Source organism: Syngnathus typhle, linkage group LG11 (assembly GCF_033458585.1).
Source record: "Syngnathus typhle isolate RoL2023-S1 ecotype Sweden linkage group LG11, RoL_Styp_1.0, whole genome shotgun sequence".
Lineage (NCBI taxonomy): Eukaryota > Metazoa > Chordata > Actinopteri > Syngnathiformes > Syngnathidae > Syngnathus > Syngnathus typhle.
In genome coordinates, this window is record NC_083748.1 from 5,347,704 (window position 1) to 5,365,611 (window position 17,908).

At 42.3% G+C, this 17,908-nt stretch overlaps 1 protein-coding gene across 3 annotated transcripts in view; it reads right to left on the reverse strand.

Annotated features, from left to right (window-relative positions):
• The window catches only part of cadpsb (Ca2+-dependent activator protein for secretion b), a 49,881-nt gene that overhangs the window by 19,245 nt on the left and 12,728 nt on the right, over nucleotides 1-17,908 (reverse strand). For all 3 annotated transcript variants that reach the window (XM_061290915.1, XM_061290914.1, XM_061290913.1), the window contains exons 3-13: nucleotides 16,855-17,187; nucleotides 11,541-11,621; nucleotides 11,109-11,342; nucleotides 9,510-9,631; nucleotides 8,659-8,770; nucleotides 7,617-7,756; nucleotides 7,284-7,350; nucleotides 6,956-7,064; nucleotides 6,665-6,877; nucleotides 1,321-1,457; nucleotides 1,064-1,251 (exon numbers count right to left, since the gene is read on the reverse strand). In XM_061290915.1, coding sequence (XP_061146899.1) covers nucleotides 1,064-1,251; nucleotides 1,321-1,457; nucleotides 6,665-6,877; nucleotides 6,956-7,064; nucleotides 7,284-7,350; nucleotides 7,617-7,756; nucleotides 8,659-8,770; nucleotides 9,510-9,631; nucleotides 11,109-11,342; nucleotides 11,541-11,621; nucleotides 16,855-17,187 — 1,736 coding nt within the window. The remainder of the gene's footprint in view (nucleotides 1-1,063; nucleotides 1,252-1,320; nucleotides 1,458-6,664; nucleotides 6,878-6,955; nucleotides 7,065-7,283; nucleotides 7,351-7,616; nucleotides 7,757-8,658; nucleotides 8,771-9,509; nucleotides 9,632-11,108; nucleotides 11,343-11,540; nucleotides 11,622-16,854; nucleotides 17,188-17,908) is intronic.

Sequence of the window (17,908 nt, forward strand, 5' to 3'; positions counted from 1 at the left end):
TTGATTCTTATGTTCCTATCAGTACTCTTGCTTGGGTACGACTTTTGTCAAATCCACGCACCTCTGATGATAATGTCTCACCTGTTGGACTCTTGAGAGACTTTGGAATCCTTTCTCTTTCTAAACTTGAATATGATGCGTGCTCGTTTCGAGACAGGATTTGGCCTTTGGGAGCTCTTTGGGCTCAATAGGGCCTCGTAGCCCAGCGGCCCCCAGTAACTGCGGCCCTCTCTGACTTTAATGGACGCATGGGAGGATGAATAATATGGACAGTAAGAAACTAGGGCAACAGAGGACAGAAAGAAAAGAACACAAAGGAAAAACAAGGAAACACGTAGAGATATGCAAATGGTTAACAACAAAAAATTAAAGCAAATACAGCGACTGTATTTATGGAGCTGTAATGTGTTTTTTGCGGGCTATTATTTGGTCAATAGGGAAAAAGACAGACTTGATTTACTGAAGAAAGAAATGTAGTGAATTAGGTTAGAAATGTAAATTTCAACCTAGAACACTTATAGTACTCTTGTGACCTCTTGATTAAATGCAACATTTTCATAATATGATTATTTTTATTCTACACTAAAGATTACTGTAATCTTGCACTGCTTCATAGTAATAGTTGCTTCAATAATTATATGGCTCAGTGCTTAGATAAGTGGGTGGGAATAAGGGAATTAAGCTGAATTGCTTTATATAACGTACTCACTATGCATATAGTCGCATACGGTAAGTGTATACTGTCCATAACACAGGATGAAAATGTTCTTACTTAAGAAGCTTAGCCAATAGACTCCAAAAATGAAGTTTTTCACACCATAAATGCGTCAGAATAACCCACAAACAACACATTATAGTCCTGTCAATAGAACCAATGCTTAAAATCAACATAGAAGCAAAAATCAAACACACACACACGAAAAAAAAAGTGTAAAGACATAAAATAACTGATGTGATGATTGCTTTCCCCGTCCTTGTGGTACAGCATTTCTTTTCTTTTTTTTAACGAACTGTGTGCCTGTCAAGAATGGAAGAAAATTGAAAAACAGAGATTTGTGCACACCTGTTCCCGTGTACGTGGGAGGCACAAAACGCAAAGCTGTAGTGAAGCAGCGTGGGATCGATAATGGCACCACTCTCCGCCCGTTCCAGCAGGTCACGCAAGTAACACAGATGCCTGTGGCAACCTCGGACACCGTTCCTGGCACAGTATTCGTCCAAGACAAACACTTGGCCCGGGCTGAACCATCCCTGCACGGCACAAAGGGCAGTCAGCAGCCCACAAAAAAAAAATACAGTTAGTTCAGTCGAGGAGCTCACCAAGCAGCAGAAGGTGTCGTTGAGCCTGTGGTCCAAGGTGAGCCGCTGCACCATCTCAAAAAGCGAGGCGTGGTCAAAGCTACAGGGGTTAGCCGAGATAAACTCATCCATGCCATGTTTCTGAGCTCTGTCAGCATCTATCCAGCCAACAGCACAGGAAGAAGCACACGGTTGAGAGGAGAGGATGTCAGTGAGGCGCACACTAAGTCTTGGACATAACACAGAAACATTAGGGAAGATCTAAATTTGTTGTTGCTGGTGAAGGGGAGGGGGGTTCCTCTAAGGGCAAATTATAAACATTAACATTGTCAACTTGCATTGTGTCAGACAGCGTAAAGAGATCTGACTTTATCGGTGGGAGAGCTCAAGCTAAGTTAGGAGCGGCAAGCGCTTCCGTTGAATGTGCATGCAGTGTCACAGTCTCTGATGGTTTGCGTGATGTCCTTAAAAATAAAAGAAAAAAATCTTCCCATCAATGTTGTCAATAGATTCTGCCATTCCTATTAGTTGTTTGCCACCTATACACTCAGCTAGTATATCAAACAAGTGTCTCTGGATGCCACAGAGGAAAAAGCAGCATAGTTTGAGTTGAACTAGTTAGCTATCAATCTTCTCAGTGTCAAAGCCAATGAGGAGACTGTTTGAGTGAAATTGAAATGAGCATGGCTGATGACTGATCATTCAATCTGTAATTGAAATCCTACTCGGTGAAAAGTCACAGCACAGAATTTGTGTATTTGCACAATCTAATGAGTTCAAATAAAGACTGTATCAATAATAATAGTAATAATAATAATTCTACAATAGGGCAATTGTACATACAATTAGTATTACTTTTGGAATCTAAATGTGGATCGAGAATTATATTTGTTCTTTTTCTCCATTTGAGTCACTATGTATTTAAAGGAGCAGTCTGCTGAAGAATGTAAAAATGAGAAAAAGTCATTCCGTTTATTCTGAATGTTGAAAACATGTCCAAGTAGCTTGCCAATTAAAAATTGACAGGAAAAACAAAGAAAACAATTTCCGCAAAACTTTGGGCCAAGACAGAACCCATTAACTTTTAGTATTGTCATTTCTCATTTGATAGCACTTTTTTTTTTGCCATCCTTCATTTCTCAGGCTACATTATCTCCATCGAGTCATTAAAAACGCGAGTGGACTGGAACTGACTTTGGGTGAGAGTCGAAATGCATTTTATACTCATGGTTAGCTAATGGCGGGGTCGGCCTACATAGGATAAACAACAATGCACACTTTTGGATGTCTTCAATGAAAAAAAAAATATACAGGTGCAAATTCAGATAAATAATTGATATGTATGGATACAGCTTCTTGCATTTGATCTCATTTGATTGTGCAGATGTACTTAATAAAGAGGCTGTGAGCGCATATCGTGGTCATATCCTATGTGTGAGTGACAGGTGTCAGGTCCGTGACACACAGACAAGGTGATGATGGCTCAGGAGGGTTGTGGGGTGGAATGGGCTGGCCTGATTCGGGGGCCGGGCCAGGAGAGAGCAAAGGGGACATCTGTCAACCTCCAAGTGGGAAAGGCTGATGGGGTCGGCGGGGGGATCATTTGGCATTCTGAGACACTCTCCAAGGGGGCTAACTAAGGACAATTACGGTTAGCCCCTAATCTAAGGAGGAAAAACCTGCGAGGCGACAAGTCAAAATGTGCACGAGGACGTCAGAGTTTTAGGACAAGTGAGCTAATGTGAACATATGGAGTGTGACAACACAAAGTGAGGATGGAGGACACTGATAGATATAAGGGTTGAAAAGACAACCAGGAAAGTGGACAATAAGACAAAGTAGAGGAAAAAGGAATGGGTTACTCATGGCCCAGTTATCAAGAGGCAATATTGCAGGGTGTTGGGCGAGTGAGACAACAAGTGTGAGCAGAAGGGAGTCTGGCCTATATGTCCTTTGTTTCGAATAGTGAGGAAGTGCACTGAGCTCGCTCAACACCATAGCACAATTCCATTTTACAAAGAATAACAGCAAGAATATAAGCCAGTACGTTTGCAAGAAAAGGAGCACATGCTTGGAGAACAAACGGTGTGAATTTTACACGCCATGCATTCCCAGGTGTTCAGATTTGATCTTTTTGAATTGCATTCCCTTTGAATTCTCTTTCTCTCTCTACGCATTTGCAAGTTGACAATACTGGAATGTGTTGCAGTGTGTTCAGTCATCTACCGAGCAGACTATCAGGCATGTCACTACCAAAGAACTCTAACAGGGTAGCAGTTTAGTGCAAGTATGGGTAAATAGCATGAAGCCAACATGGGCAGAACTCTATCATTCATTCTCTGGGAGATGAGGGGAAGGGAGTGATGAATGGAAACTCCTGAATTGGCAGAAACTAAACACAGGACACAGGACAAAAGTGTCCTCCGATTCAGGCAAACCAAATGCTAAATGGGATCTTGGCGTTACCACTGGGCTTGTCTTGACGTGTACAGGCCCGTCTACTGCAGGAGAAGGGGGGGAGTTCCGGAGTATTTCATCGGAAGAAGGGGCGGCATTAGCTACTCCTTGTCTTTGGCATTCAGAATACTCCGCATACATAGTTGCCAACTCTCGTTAAGGCAGAAAGAAGCAAAACATGGTCTCTGAGCAAATTGAGCCCTCGATAGTAAAGCACGTTGTCACACATACCTTGCATCAAATGAATTTTCCATGTTCCTTTAAGAAGATATTAAAGATTTGTTTCCAGCTCTTAATAATTCATGCGAATATTTTATATTTCAAGCCAATCCGTCTTCCTTCTAGTCATCAAATTGCTTTACTCTTGAGGGATCGGGTTACCAATGTGAGCAAGGAGAGAAGGCAATTATGCAGGAACAACTATCATATCCACTGTAACCAAGTACTAAGCAAAAAGAATCAAATAAATAAAACGTTCTTAGAATAAAGACATGCATCCTATTCTGGCACTAATGGATGCTTCTATAATTTAATCCTCAGGTGGAGGTTGTCAAAAAAGGCGGGGGAGAAAAAAAAAGTAAAAAAGTTCTCAACTAAGATCTAAAGACATGAAGCGAGACATGAAGAAGAAGCAGAGGGAGGAGAAAGAGCAAGAAGAAGAGAGAGAGAGAGAGAGAGAGAGAGAGAGAGAGAGAGAGAGAGAGAGAGAGAGAGAGAGGCAGAAAGAAAGAAAGAAAGAAAGAAAGAAAGAAAGAAAGAAAGAAAGAAAGAAAGAAAGAAAGAAAGAAAGAAAGAAAGAAAGAAAGAAAGAAAGAAAGAAAGAAAGAAAGAAAGAAAGAAAGAAAGAAAGAAAGAAAGAAAGAAAGAAAGAAAGAAAGAAAGAAAGAAAGAAAGAAAGAAAGAAAGAAAGAGCGTTGCATTTGTCAGATAATCGGCGGGGATTATCTGAGCTGTGCCGGGCTACAGGGAAGCACTTACCCTTGAGTCCAGCTAGAAGACAGCAGGGTAAGAAGGGACAAACCAGAATAACATAAAGACTAGCAACAAGGCTGGAGGAGAGCAATCACGAGAGACCCTGACTGACCGAGCAGCTAGCGGCATTACTGAAGAAGGGTAGACAGGCAAAGCATGAAGAAGAAAACACAACTGAGAAAACAACAACAACAATAACAACAACAAAACCGATACCGACACGAGACCTCGTGGCTTGTGATTACATGTGAGGACGACGTGTGACAAAGGACGCTGAGGCGATAGAGGAGGAGAGAAGGAAGAGAGCGTTTAGCATCCCCGTCACTCCACTGTAGTGTTTTGTTGTCCGTTTTAGGCCGGTACTTAAGAGTGGAGAGCTCCTGATTAGGTACCGCACCATTCTCTTTTAAAGTGGCAAAACATACCTGTCTAGAGGAAAGCTGTGGAAAGGTCAATGAGGTGCTACTATGTTCGGGTATTCTCTGCTGGCCTAATAACAGCAAAAATCTTCTCTTGTATTTCTAAATGTATATGATTATTTATTTATTTTTGCATTGCCATGTCTATTTTTTTTTGCCATTTTTTTTGCATTACCAGTAATCTGCTGGTCTAGCTGATATAAATGCAACAATATTTATTTAACAATTTCAAAGTCGCCTCATCGGGCCACATTTCCTATTGCGCATATCCGTTATATTTGATCCAAAAATATATTTTGTCATTTTATTAATAGATGATGTCCAGTAATAATAATAATAATAAAACATTTTATTCATAAGGCACCTTTCAAGGCACTCAAGGTCCCCGTACCCACATAAAATAGCAAGCACAATTAAAAGGAAAAGAAAAGTACAGTTCCTTACTTGACTCGGAAAGCATATCTCAAGGCTTACTCAAGGGTTACTAGTTTTTTTTGTTTTTTTTAATTTTCCAAAAGTCCAATCAGACCCGAGCCAGGACTGTTATTTTGCACTGCAGCGGAGTCAGGAGGGCAATGTACATTATGATCCCAGTGCCATTCAAGACCACCAGGGAGGTGAAACATGTTTGCGCAGTGTGCCACAATGTTTCAGGGTTGGGGGGGGGGGGGGGTCGAGGGATTGGTGAGGTTGCGTCACTGTGGCGAGGCTTTGAATGGCGACGGCTGGCGTCAGAGGAGTCAACTAACCACAAGAACGATCACATACTGGACAAAGAAACCAATGGAGAAACAACATAGAATTTATGAGATAGGGTTCGGAGGAGCTGAGCCAATTGAATGCAATTTGAAGGCAATTATGTGGTTAAAAGAGAAGAGGGGCTTTATTATTGTGGATGTCTTTTGTTGTCTGGGAGCTGGGTTTAAAGAATGCCAAGAAGTTTCGTTTATCATATGCTATAGTAAAAGATGCACACTGAACATTCTTATTTTATGCTGAATAGCAGGATCTATGACTAATTATTTCACCAATTGAGAGTAATAAGAATTGTTTTTATGAATACAATTTGCAGTTCAATGTAGATTCGCTTGGGGGGAAACAAGAGACATCAAAAACAGAATTGGCGACGGATACCACACGACTGCAATCTTACCTTCGGGCGGGTGTACTCTATAAAACACATCTGGGTAGTGAATAAAACTGGCCTACGGTTTGGAACCTGAGCGGGGACACGCTGACGTCAGCTCGAATCACATATCTTTCCTAAATTGGTCGTTGCTTGTGAGTTGATGGGAGAGCCTGTTGGGTTGGCACCTTTGGGAGTGAATAATCGCCGAGCCAATCCGTGTCAGGTCAAGGCGTGTGTTTGTGTACGTGTGTGTGTGCGTGCTTGTGTGTTAGTTCTACCAGCACGTTTGTGAGCGCGCATGAGCGTGAGACATTTATGAGCCGTCATTGCGTCGTGAATGGAAACTAGCTACGGTCTACATCAGCGCGGCGCGCTCCGGCCTACTTACAGAACTGAGAGATGGGAGCGTCCATTTGGGCCGAGGCGCCCCCTTTGGAGTTAAGTTTCTGGACCTGAGTGGGCGGGACGGGCTTGTGGGACTGGCCGGTGGCACGATACATGGCCTGCACCCACAGGATGCGGTCCTGCTCGTCATCGCTGGCGAAGATCACAGTGTCGCCCTCCTTCACTGCGTTGAAGAAAGCCCTTCCGCCATCCAAGCCTGACACAAGAGTGACAAATCAAGCTTTCAGCCTCTGAATTGAAGAATAAAATCTCAGGGAGGCTGATGTCCACTTACCTGGCTGCGGGTCACTGTAGTCCACCGTGTACCCGTCCAGCTGGAGAAGCTCTTGTGGTTCGGATTTCTTCTCTCTGTAGCTGCACATGGCGAATGTGTACTGGCTGACCTATGAAACAAAAATGACAAATAATTCTCTAGTGTTTTTACACACCATGAACTGTATTGTAAAATTAATTGGCCTCTTTAAATATAAATGAAATTAAAATATTTTGGTAGAGCATTTTGCTACGCGAGAGAATAATAATATCACTCACTATGATACTCTTCTCAAAATTTGAAGTGCATATTGTTTTTTCAAGCAAGAATGATCGAAAAAAAAACTCACTTGCACGAGAACAAAGAAACGTTTCTTCCAGCGCTTCCAGACATTCTTCCCAAAAGCCCACAGATACCTGCCAGAACATTCAGACACAAAAACAAAAGAAGGGCCTCAATACGACATATACCATATTTTTATAAAGAGCTGGCTTTTTCCCCTTGATCATTGTGGAACACATCAGCCAAGCGATGGGGAAAAAAAGTTCACTGTGGTGTCCACCAGAGGGTATTGTATACTTCCCAGTATTTTTTCCGCAGTACTTGCCGAGAAACGAGGCCAACGAGCTAAGAAGTCTATACCAGGACGGCATGGAAGAACCCGCACCGCAGTCTTACTTACCCGCAATGTTTCATGTTTTGAGGTTTATCCATGCGAATGGCCAGTTTGATCCTGAGGTCTTGGTCGGGGCAAGCCTTGGTCAAGCTCATCTTATGGAGCTCAGACTGTTTGGGACTGTTGGGAGTCGGATGCAGGACAACCTGTATTTTAAGCAAATCATCGAGTCATGAACGTTTTCTTTGTCTTGTCTGACGCTTGTTTTGTAAGTGAACAACTGAAAGGAAGGGAGGCAAAAAAAACGGGCTAACGTTTCCCGCTGCCTCCGTCTAATCTCTCTTTGGTGCATTAAAGAGCTTTGAGGAAGTCTGACTTCCTTCCTGCTAGTGCTGCTGCAGTGGGAGATCACAAGGCCTTGATGCTACCAAGGTCGAGTAATCGCCAATATATCACCACATTGCTAGCTTTCCCGAAGGACCGCTAGACACTAATTTACCCTTGAAAGGTAGATAGAGTGGCTTGAAAGAAGCACAAGAGCATTGGTGTCATTACAAGGACGACCTTGACAACCGACTTGTGGCACCAAGAAGACTGTTTCTTTTTTTCTTTTCCAGAATAATATGTATATAATAATTTATGAAATTGTGACTATTTTCCCCCTTTTTCAACTGAATTTAATTCATATGAGGACGTCATCTTGGAAATATACAAATTGATTTTCATATGATTAGAACAGTGTGTAAATCTTGCGCATTGTTATAATTACACTGAAATAGTAAATTATAACTTTAATCTCACAATGTTGAATTTACACATGAATTTAAAATGAATGACTAAAAAAATGGTGTATACATTTTTGCTATTTTTGTCCCAATAATTGACATATTTTTCAATCCCATGGCATTTATGGGTACACTTGGTTTGAAAATGAAATCACCTGAGTGTTACGTGTCGATCCAATAAGTTGGAGAACCCCTATTATATGTACTATGCGGAAATCTGCAAACTGAGTTTTAAGGTTTCACCGGTCGATCAAAACACAGCAACAAAGACATCGCCATCTTGGCGCATACATGTTTGGTTTTAAGAGAAACAAAGGCGTTACCCTGCCCAACTCTTTGTCCTCCAACGCCAGCACGCCGGTGCTTTCGGTGAACAGTTTCACCTTGACAGCAGGCAGAGGGTGTGTGGTGGTGAAGTCCCCTTGGGTCCCCCAGCTGAAAGACAGAAGACTCCGGAGGTCAGTTTCCATGACACCCCACAACACCAGAGACTTCATCACCTTGGAACATTATGAACTGCTGTATGGGAGAAGGTTTCACTTTTGTTCCTTTCGCTTTTGTAATAGAACTCAAATAGGAAATTAAATCAGTTCATAAAAATAATTTTGGACACCGGAGCCATCAATTTGCAACATAATTGCACACTAAATGAAAATAAAAAAGATCAGACAGTTTATTGTTTATAGACACACGCATCCTGATGCTTGCGCTAAATATATTCTGTTGTTTTTATGCCAGACACCTCAAAAGCTGAATTTGGCAAGATTTGAAGATCACAATCAACACTCACCTTGTCACACAAAGTGACTTAGTGGCTGCAGAACAGAAGGATGCCAGAGACTTGCTCAAATCAGGTAATTCATTTCGGTTTAAAAGGGATAATAGAGTGAGTTTGGTGTGTGGGGGCAAAGCTCATTGTGTCATGCATCGCTTACACTAAAACTGCTTCTCGGTAGGTGTGACCAACTTAAGACAGACTTGAGAAAATGAATTTTAACACCTACTAGAAGCCCATTACCTCACAGAACATTAACTGAGAATACCCTCACCACAAGATGCAAACACATCATTAAAAATCCAACACAAAACCTGATTGAAATTTTATAATAATGCACCATTTTGATTGTCAGAGTTCCTTTTTTGCATGACATGTGTGACCGACACGTTGGCTCACGTTGGCTTGGATGCTTCGGCTTGGTCAGTCTGGAGCTTCTCTCCTCCCTCCACTTCCATGGTGCAGTAAACAATCCTGTTGGGAGCCAGAGACTTCAGGCCCTGGACTTCCATGATCACCACCTGTAAGCACATGTTCTAGTTTAGACAAATGGGACCAGGAGAAGCGATTGAATTTAAATTGCCACCCAGAAAATGCAAGTGTCTTTTTGCAGCCTGCCATCAATGAATTATTTTTGTTTGCATGCTGCAGGGATTTCAAAGAGGCATAGCGACAGGAAATACGATTATGACAAAAATTCTGAATTTATAACCCCCGAGGTTTATAGGTTTGGATTGTTGTGCTTGTTTGTTTATGAGCAGTATTATGCGCAAGCACAAAAGTGAAAGCACACCTGAAAAAAAGGAGAACATTATTTCAGCAAGTGACAGAAACTGAGCGAGACAGGTCATTTGGGACAAAGACACGCCAAGTAAAGAGTAAATAAAGACACTTGCCGCTCCTTCTGGAGTCATAACATCTGCTAGGTGTATTTTTCTTATTCGTATTTCTCTCCCAACCAGTATATCACATCTACCGAGGAGATTTGCTGCTGATTTAGCAGCGCTATTCTGTTAAACAATTAGTAATATCCAACCTTTTTTGACATTTTTCAAAATTTTCCAGTGAATAAACAATGATTATTAATGGCATTAGGAGGCGGTTATCGCTGACACTGCAAAATTGGCAGACGTTATAATAATTTGATCCTGGTGGAAGTCTCTTAAATAAATCTGTCTACTTTTGCCAAATCATGAAGATGATTCGAGCTCACATTGTTCTGAACAAGAAATCAATTCTACAAAAATACAAAGTGCATCTGGGTATAAAATCGTTTTTCAACTGGATGCGTTGATGATTTCAGATGGAATTTAGGAGCTTTGCAGAGCCATAATTGGCCTCTCTGGAACTGTCACCCTTCCACCCACACACACGGATACACACATAAACACGCATATGTGGCCGTTAGAATTGCTCGACATTTATTTCTTCCAGCGTTTATCACAACGATGCGCCTACTTCGGCATTGAGCCGCAGGAAAAAAAAAAAAGTGTCGCTCCTCGCACTTGCTTCACTCTAAGCGGAGATAGCTCTGCATCACGAGGACCGAGTTGCGATGGCTCCTCGTTCCGAGTCGGCAGCTCAATCTCAGACAGGCTGAGAACAAGATGACTCATACCTGCCGTTAAAGAGCAGGTAAAGGGGTATTTATGACAAGTGTCAGCCTGTTCTTCACGCAGCGTCTGTTCAGATGCCTGGAGAAGTCTGCTGTCTGTTTCTAAAATGAGTCTGGAGCAGATAGGGAAGCTTTGTGCTTCCTGATTCTGACAACTGTATTGCAGAGACATGCAAAGATGTTTTTCCATATGGGGTTTAGATAACATCGATTGGCCGATTTAGAGGATGCATCATTAAAACGCCTTCTTGAGGGCTACCCCAGTTTGAAGGCTGCTTTCTTTTTACATTATTTGGAGGTCATCAATATCACAAGATATGAAAAATATTTCAATACTGTATACACTTTGGAAGTCACCGATTGAGTCACTCAAATGATTTTACCTCTAAAGTGAAGGACAGGACCACATCGGATTTAGACAGCGTGTTTTCATCCTCCTGGCCCATGTCGATGATAGAGGTGTTGTGGCCTCGCTTCAGCTTCTGCAGCTTGAACTCTCCGCCCTTGGACACGGGCATGCTCTCCAGATTGGCCATCAATTGGTTGACTGAAGACTTGAGCTCCTCAATGTACATGGCTTCCATGTCTTTTGACACAAACTTGGGGAACCTCCCTCCCTGTAGAGAATAAGAAAATGTTTTTTATTTTTATGATACAGCTCTTTGGATCTCCTTAAATCATACCACCATACCTAGTGTGTTTTTATACATCGACTTTATTAGACCGCTACTTTCTGTGGGTGGTAGGCTCACACCTTTTCAACAACATAGTAGCAATGTGACAAAGTCAAAGCTCCCCCATAGCGTCAAACTCACCCGCGCAATCTGGTCGGCCATCTGAAGACGACCATCCAGTTCTCTTCTGATCTGTGCAGCCTGCTCGTCCAAGTTATCCAGCTATCGAGACAAACATATGGGGAAACTCCATGAGATCACGTTCGAGAAATATGCCATGTGGTCAGTAGGTCAGTAAGGGAAATGAGAGCTGCATAATAAATAATAATAAAAACACTGAGTAACTAAATGGAATATTTTTATTTTTCCTCAAGGAAAAATTATATGCCACTGAGCATTGTCATTTTTTTCAACTTTGTATGTTGCTCCATGCAAGCTAGCACCATATCCAACCAATTTTCCATTGAATTACTCTGCTTCAATTAAATTCCACTGTCGTACAAATTGTTCCATCACGACATCATCATATATAACTAAGGGGGGCAAATTTACACAAACTGTCACTTCACAGAACTCCAAACACTAAACGTTGAAAGGACCTCGGTTACCATAGCGACGTCAAATCCCCCAGAGGCCCATATTAATCAACCTAATGGTACGTGACACAAGTATATGCAAATGTTATTCAAACAAAATAATTTTATCCCCGGAATGACTGTAACAAGGTAAAGAATCCCATTAGAACCCATTTGAGGACTGGAGTTACCAAATTGACCACACTAGCGAGTGATTGAAACAAATGCGGCCATGGAAACGGTGATGAGTGATTGTGGATCTGGCGAGATGTTTGCAAGAGGCTGTAGACATAGCAGCGTGTTGTGATAGGCAGTTGAAATTGAACAGATGAGAATGAAAGGAAACTCCGTCACTGTCTGGAAGGCACCACGCTGCCATCACCGTAGAGACCAATGAAAGGCACTGCCGCGCGAATTCTTATATTTCTCGTTGATTTGAGAGGCGGCTGCCATAAAATACGATCACGACGGTAAAGCTCAGACAACAAAAAGATGTTTGGACTCAAATGGAAAAACAGAGCTGTGGCACTCAACGACTAAACAAGGTTAAGAGAAGCTGCAAGTGTGGGCCCTGGAGGAATGAAAAGCAGATAAATTCATGCCTCCCCGCGCATCAATAATGAATGCGAATCTTGAATTAGCTGACGCGGAGAAGTAGAGGAGAGGTCTGATGTCTTTCTTGCTGCCTGAGTCTGTAGGTTTTTATGCTTCACTTACCTAACCCTAACCCTACTCTCGCCAAATGTGATTGCGAGCAGACACCAGTGCTTCTCAAGAGGGGGCACAAGGAAAATCTTGCGGTATCAAAACAGCTCCAAAAACATTTCCACTAAACAGCGTAGTGTGGGTTTAGGAAAAAGACAACAACTTCACCTTCAGTTTGTGCTACCGTGCAAAACTCTTGGATTTGAAGTGGGCTTGTCTCTCGGGCTTTTCCAAATTGACTTTATTCCTCCTGCAATACTTTGCAATAGAGGCACTATACCTGGGTGGTTAAAATATGATCTTAGACAAGACTCGGGTCATTTTTTAGTCAATTTAATTAAACCATGAATCGTATATGCTTCTAAGATGGTATATTTTAGTGTGACACTTTTATTAAGCCACCAAAAAGATAGAAGAAGCCAGCAGTAGCGGTAGCGCTTGGTAGATCGCTTGTGTGGATTTTGGCGACAATGACTCACTTTTTTTATCCACTGGTGTACATAAAAGTTAGAAATATAGTATTGTCGTGAAACCGAATAAATGTATATTTCCGCATGAGCTCGTATAGTGACACCATGTCTGTCAGGTGGCGTGTCCAACAGAGGCGAGTGAGTGGCAAGTGTCAGAGTATGTTGTCAATGCAGGCCAGCAAACGAGCAGGCTGCCGCATAACCCAGAGTTGTTGTTTAGTAGAGCACATAATCACACGCTGCCACCAGCTGCAGGAAAATGGCTGCACTCGCAGCGCTGAGTGCTGTCGGACAAGAGGACAACGAGCATCCTGCCGAGGTGTCTTCTTCGTCCTGTCTGTTATCAAAAATGAAGACGACCTCGACCTGAGCCACCACTCGAGTGAGTGTCTCCCTTCCTCTTTGCATGGCCATCCTGCATCGCCTGTCAAAACACTCTACGACTGGGGCGCGGCACACATCTGACCCTGGCGGTCCCAAATGAACTACTCGTGCCACGCATGGAAAGAAAAAAAAAAAAGTGACAGCAAACACAAGCTGCTATGGCCTGGCTCGAATGTGTGCATGGTCTTCTGAATTTGTTGGTTGGATGGATGGATGGATGGATGGATGGATGGATGGATGGATGGATGGATGGATGGATGGATGGATGGATGGATGGATGGATGGATGGATGGATGGATGGATGGATGGATGGACATATTGCCTCCTAAACTGGCAAACAGCCAACAAAACAATACATCTTGCTGATTGGTGGAGGTGATAAAAAAGTGAGGCATTTTTTTCAGCCTGGATGTAAAAAATCTGAAAAACAGGCCTGGCAGATGATGAAAGTGAAGCAGCAGGTCAAGCTCGAGGTCAGAGCCTGCGTGAAACAACAAGCACCCGCTGCTGATCTCTCAACACCCCAATCTTTGCAGACCAACAACTTCTAAAAGGGCATAGATGTCAGCGCGCTTGCAGGCGGAACCTAATCCGACAGGCAATCTCATGACAAATTACAGCAACTAAAAGGTACGCCGATAACTAAGCTAGCGGTAGCGGTGGGTGATGACGCTGCAGTAACGGGCCAAGCTAATGGCAGGTTAAAGGTAAAGAAGCGGTGGCACAAGATTAGCAGCCTGACTGATGTGAGCGGCCCCCCACCCCCCCTGACTCCCGGACATTAGCAGCAGGACAGCCACAGGCGTTTTTATGTGCACAACAAAGGACGGTGCGGGCAGATTGAGAGCTGAATGCCACCGAGAGGAGTTCAAGCATCTGCTCTATATTTAGACCCGCGCTATGCAATTGTTTGTGTGCGCGTATGTGTGTGTGTGTGTGTGTGTGTCTGTGGTAGAAAAATGAACTTCTCTTGTGAAGTGACAAACCTGACACGGAAATTTGGGCCATTAAAAATGTCACTTCACAGTCAGTGGCTGTTCCTTCCTCTTTATTATCTGCATTTGGTTGGTTTGACTTTTTTTTTTTTTCGGTTTTATTTCACTAACAATGCTGTGACGTCGCCAGATTCAAACCCACTAATTCCTTCCTCTGGCACTTCTCCGCCAGTCTAAAGAGGAAAGTGATACATAGGACAGCTGTGTGGGGGGAAATGGCGGGGGCACAATGAATATCAGGTCTGACTCATTTAATCGTCGTCTTACTTTGTAAGAATGAAGAAACATTCTCCTGAGAACATAAATATTGATTATTTGGCAGTCAAATAGCTATTATACAAACATTTTAATTTTAATGTTCTATTCTGGGTTTATTTCATGTATTGCAATTTAAGCCTAACATAATGTGATTTTGTTGACATTTAGAAAATATCAGCCATGCCACAACGCTACGTCCTTTGCTATTTCTTCATAAAAAGTACAATCAGCTCACTTTAATTGACACTGTTTATTTTTGTCTCATAGGGCTAATATTAGAAACAACTTTCAGTGCGAATATACGCACAGTAGTTTCCAAACCATTGCAATCTAAAGCACAATAATAAAAATACTGTGTAATCAATTATTTGCGTGGTGTGTCCAGTGACCATAATATCTATTTCAATCTATGTTTAGTTGTCCTTGGTGGTATATCGCAGCAGAGGAAAAGAAAAAGGGAAGCACGTGCAATGTCACGGCCAGTCCAGTCATTTTCAGCATCCCGCAATAATCCAAACAGCGCCTTCCTCTCGCACAAAAAAAAAAAAAATTAAATCCCCAATGATAATAAACCTCGGTTGGCCTCTGAATCTACAATCTCCCAAAACCTTCCATTAAATCCCAGCAGTGAGCCCCGCTAACGGAATTGCCTCCTAGTGAGGATTTTATCATTGAGCACGCAAGGACAATTGCTAGCGACTGGTTGCTTACTGAGGAGATGCTGAAAGTCATCATTAGACGGCTCTAATATATTCATTACGCCGGCAAATGGAATAAGAATGCACCTAAAACAGCTGGGGTAAGCATCAGGACAAGGATATTTTAAATTGGTTCTGATGCAAATTCTCTTCTATTTATCGATATTTACAATTGGAGATGGGCTTTAGCTGTGCTTACGACTTCAACTTTCTGCTTTTCGCTGAGCCTCTGGTGTTACTCCGTAGAGCCTCTGCGGATGTTCTGCATGCAGATTTGTGACCTCATAGCATCAACTCATCCAAAGTAGGTTAAGCATCATCAAAGGGATCAGAAAGGAGGCGATGGAAATGTTTTACAGAATAGCATTACGTTAATGAACCCCAGTGAGAAACCGAGGCCGTATTGATCTCATCCAAACAAGGACAATACTGAGCCATTTATTCGATTCCTTCAGTGTGCACTGATGGACACTTGGACTGGTTTATTAACTTTGAAGCCTTATTGGTGTTATCAAGCTTTGATGAGTTGAATAAACACGTGCAAGAGCGCCAGAGGTTTCCTCCAAATACAGCCGCGATAAGACTTGAAATTGCACTGCTGAAGAAGGAATTCATTAGTGCTGCTTTTAACATTCCCACAGAGAGCAGTAAAGCAGGAACGACAGCAGGATAAGAGAGTTAGTTATATGTGACACAAGCCCCCCAGTCTGTAATCTCAACATATCTACCTCCTGAGTGAAGCATTGGACATTACCAGATACAAATGGCTGACAAGTTGAAGCAACAGTGAGGGATTTTTTTTTTTTTGCTTCCGGGCTGCATTGAAAGTGGTTTGTAATCTACTTTGAACGCACCCCGGCATGCGCAAATCAACTGTCGTAAAGGAGCATGTATGTGTGAGAGACAAAGACATAGGCAGAAGTTAAAAAGCCAAGCTAATAAATGAGAACCTTTCGTGACATCATGTCTTGAAAGAATCAACGCAATCATTGCATAAGATATGATGAAGTTAGCACTTTGGCGAATAAAACATGAAAGCTGCCCCTGGTCGGTCTCCCAATATTATAGACCACCGAAATAGTTAATGGTGCTTTAGTCATGGTTGCTATGGCAATGACAGATGCGATTGTAATTATTAAATCAAATGAAGTGGTTTCAAAGCTGTTATTTCAAGGTCAAATTATTATATATTGTGCGCAATAATTGGAAAGGAAATTAAAACAAGAGTTTTTACGACACTTGATTCAGGAATATAAAGTAAATTTGCTGGCACAGTTGTGATTGTGAAACAGTTTAATGGAGCAAGATTGTGTTTATGAATGACCTAAGGTGAAATGAATTTTTTTTGTACAATTGGATCTTAAACATACCTGACAAGCTTGGTAAAGCAGTTGGTGCTCAAACTTCTTGATGCCCAGGATATTCTGGAACATCTCGTACAGCTGATCCTTGCTCAGGATGAGCTCGGAGGCGGCGCTGGCCGTCATACGCTGCTGCGCCTTGCGTGGATCCTCGTCGCCGCGGTAGATGGTGTCAAACTTGGCCATCCAGGAGCTAAGCACCGTCTCCTTGCTCAAGCCGTCGATCTCTGGGAGACTGCGGACGCGCTTCTCAATGTGCCTCTTGAACACCTCCCTGAAGTCGCTGGCCGAGAAGCCGCCGCTCTGGACCATTTTAGCCACGCGGTCGCTCTTTAAGAACACCTTTGTTGCAAGAGAATGTATTTATGTCATAATCAAGTCATTCTAGCGATTAAGAAACAACAGCTTTATGAAGTCCTTGCAGGGCCACCTGCTAATGACAGTGACGGACAAGATGACAGCATCAACCAAACAATGGAGCCCACGGCTTTGTCATTAAGACAGTCAGTCATATTTGTTGTCAGCATCCAAGAAGCAACTGTTGGGCCCATTTGGTAAGTGGCGTACATATACAAATAACAAAGCTTTGGTACCATTGATTCCCGCCTAGAGAGGCCTTTAAAAGCGCACAAGTCTTTAGGAAAATCAATGATTTAATTAATTACTGTGTCTCCCACTCATTCTGGTGGTAAAATAAAACACCAACAACCACTTCAATATTTTTTTTCAATTAGCAGAGCAATTTCATTTGTTAAAAAAAAGAAGCTCTGGATATGATTCTACTCCACATCCTTTTAACATTCAGAGTAGCTGCCTCGGTACATTACGGTCCATTCCGAAAACTTCATAAAAAATTCAGTCTTTTTTACGGTGGTAATATTTTGCAAAAGTGCCGAACTGTGCAGAATCATACCGAGAGCGTATATGTAATCTTTTCCCCCTCTTGTGTAGGTGACTCAGGTTAACACCATTTTAAAATACCTTACAAAGTCACGTCTACAGTGCAGTTCTAAACCAAAGGAAACTAATACGGTTATTTATCGGTGTCAAACTCAAGGCCTGG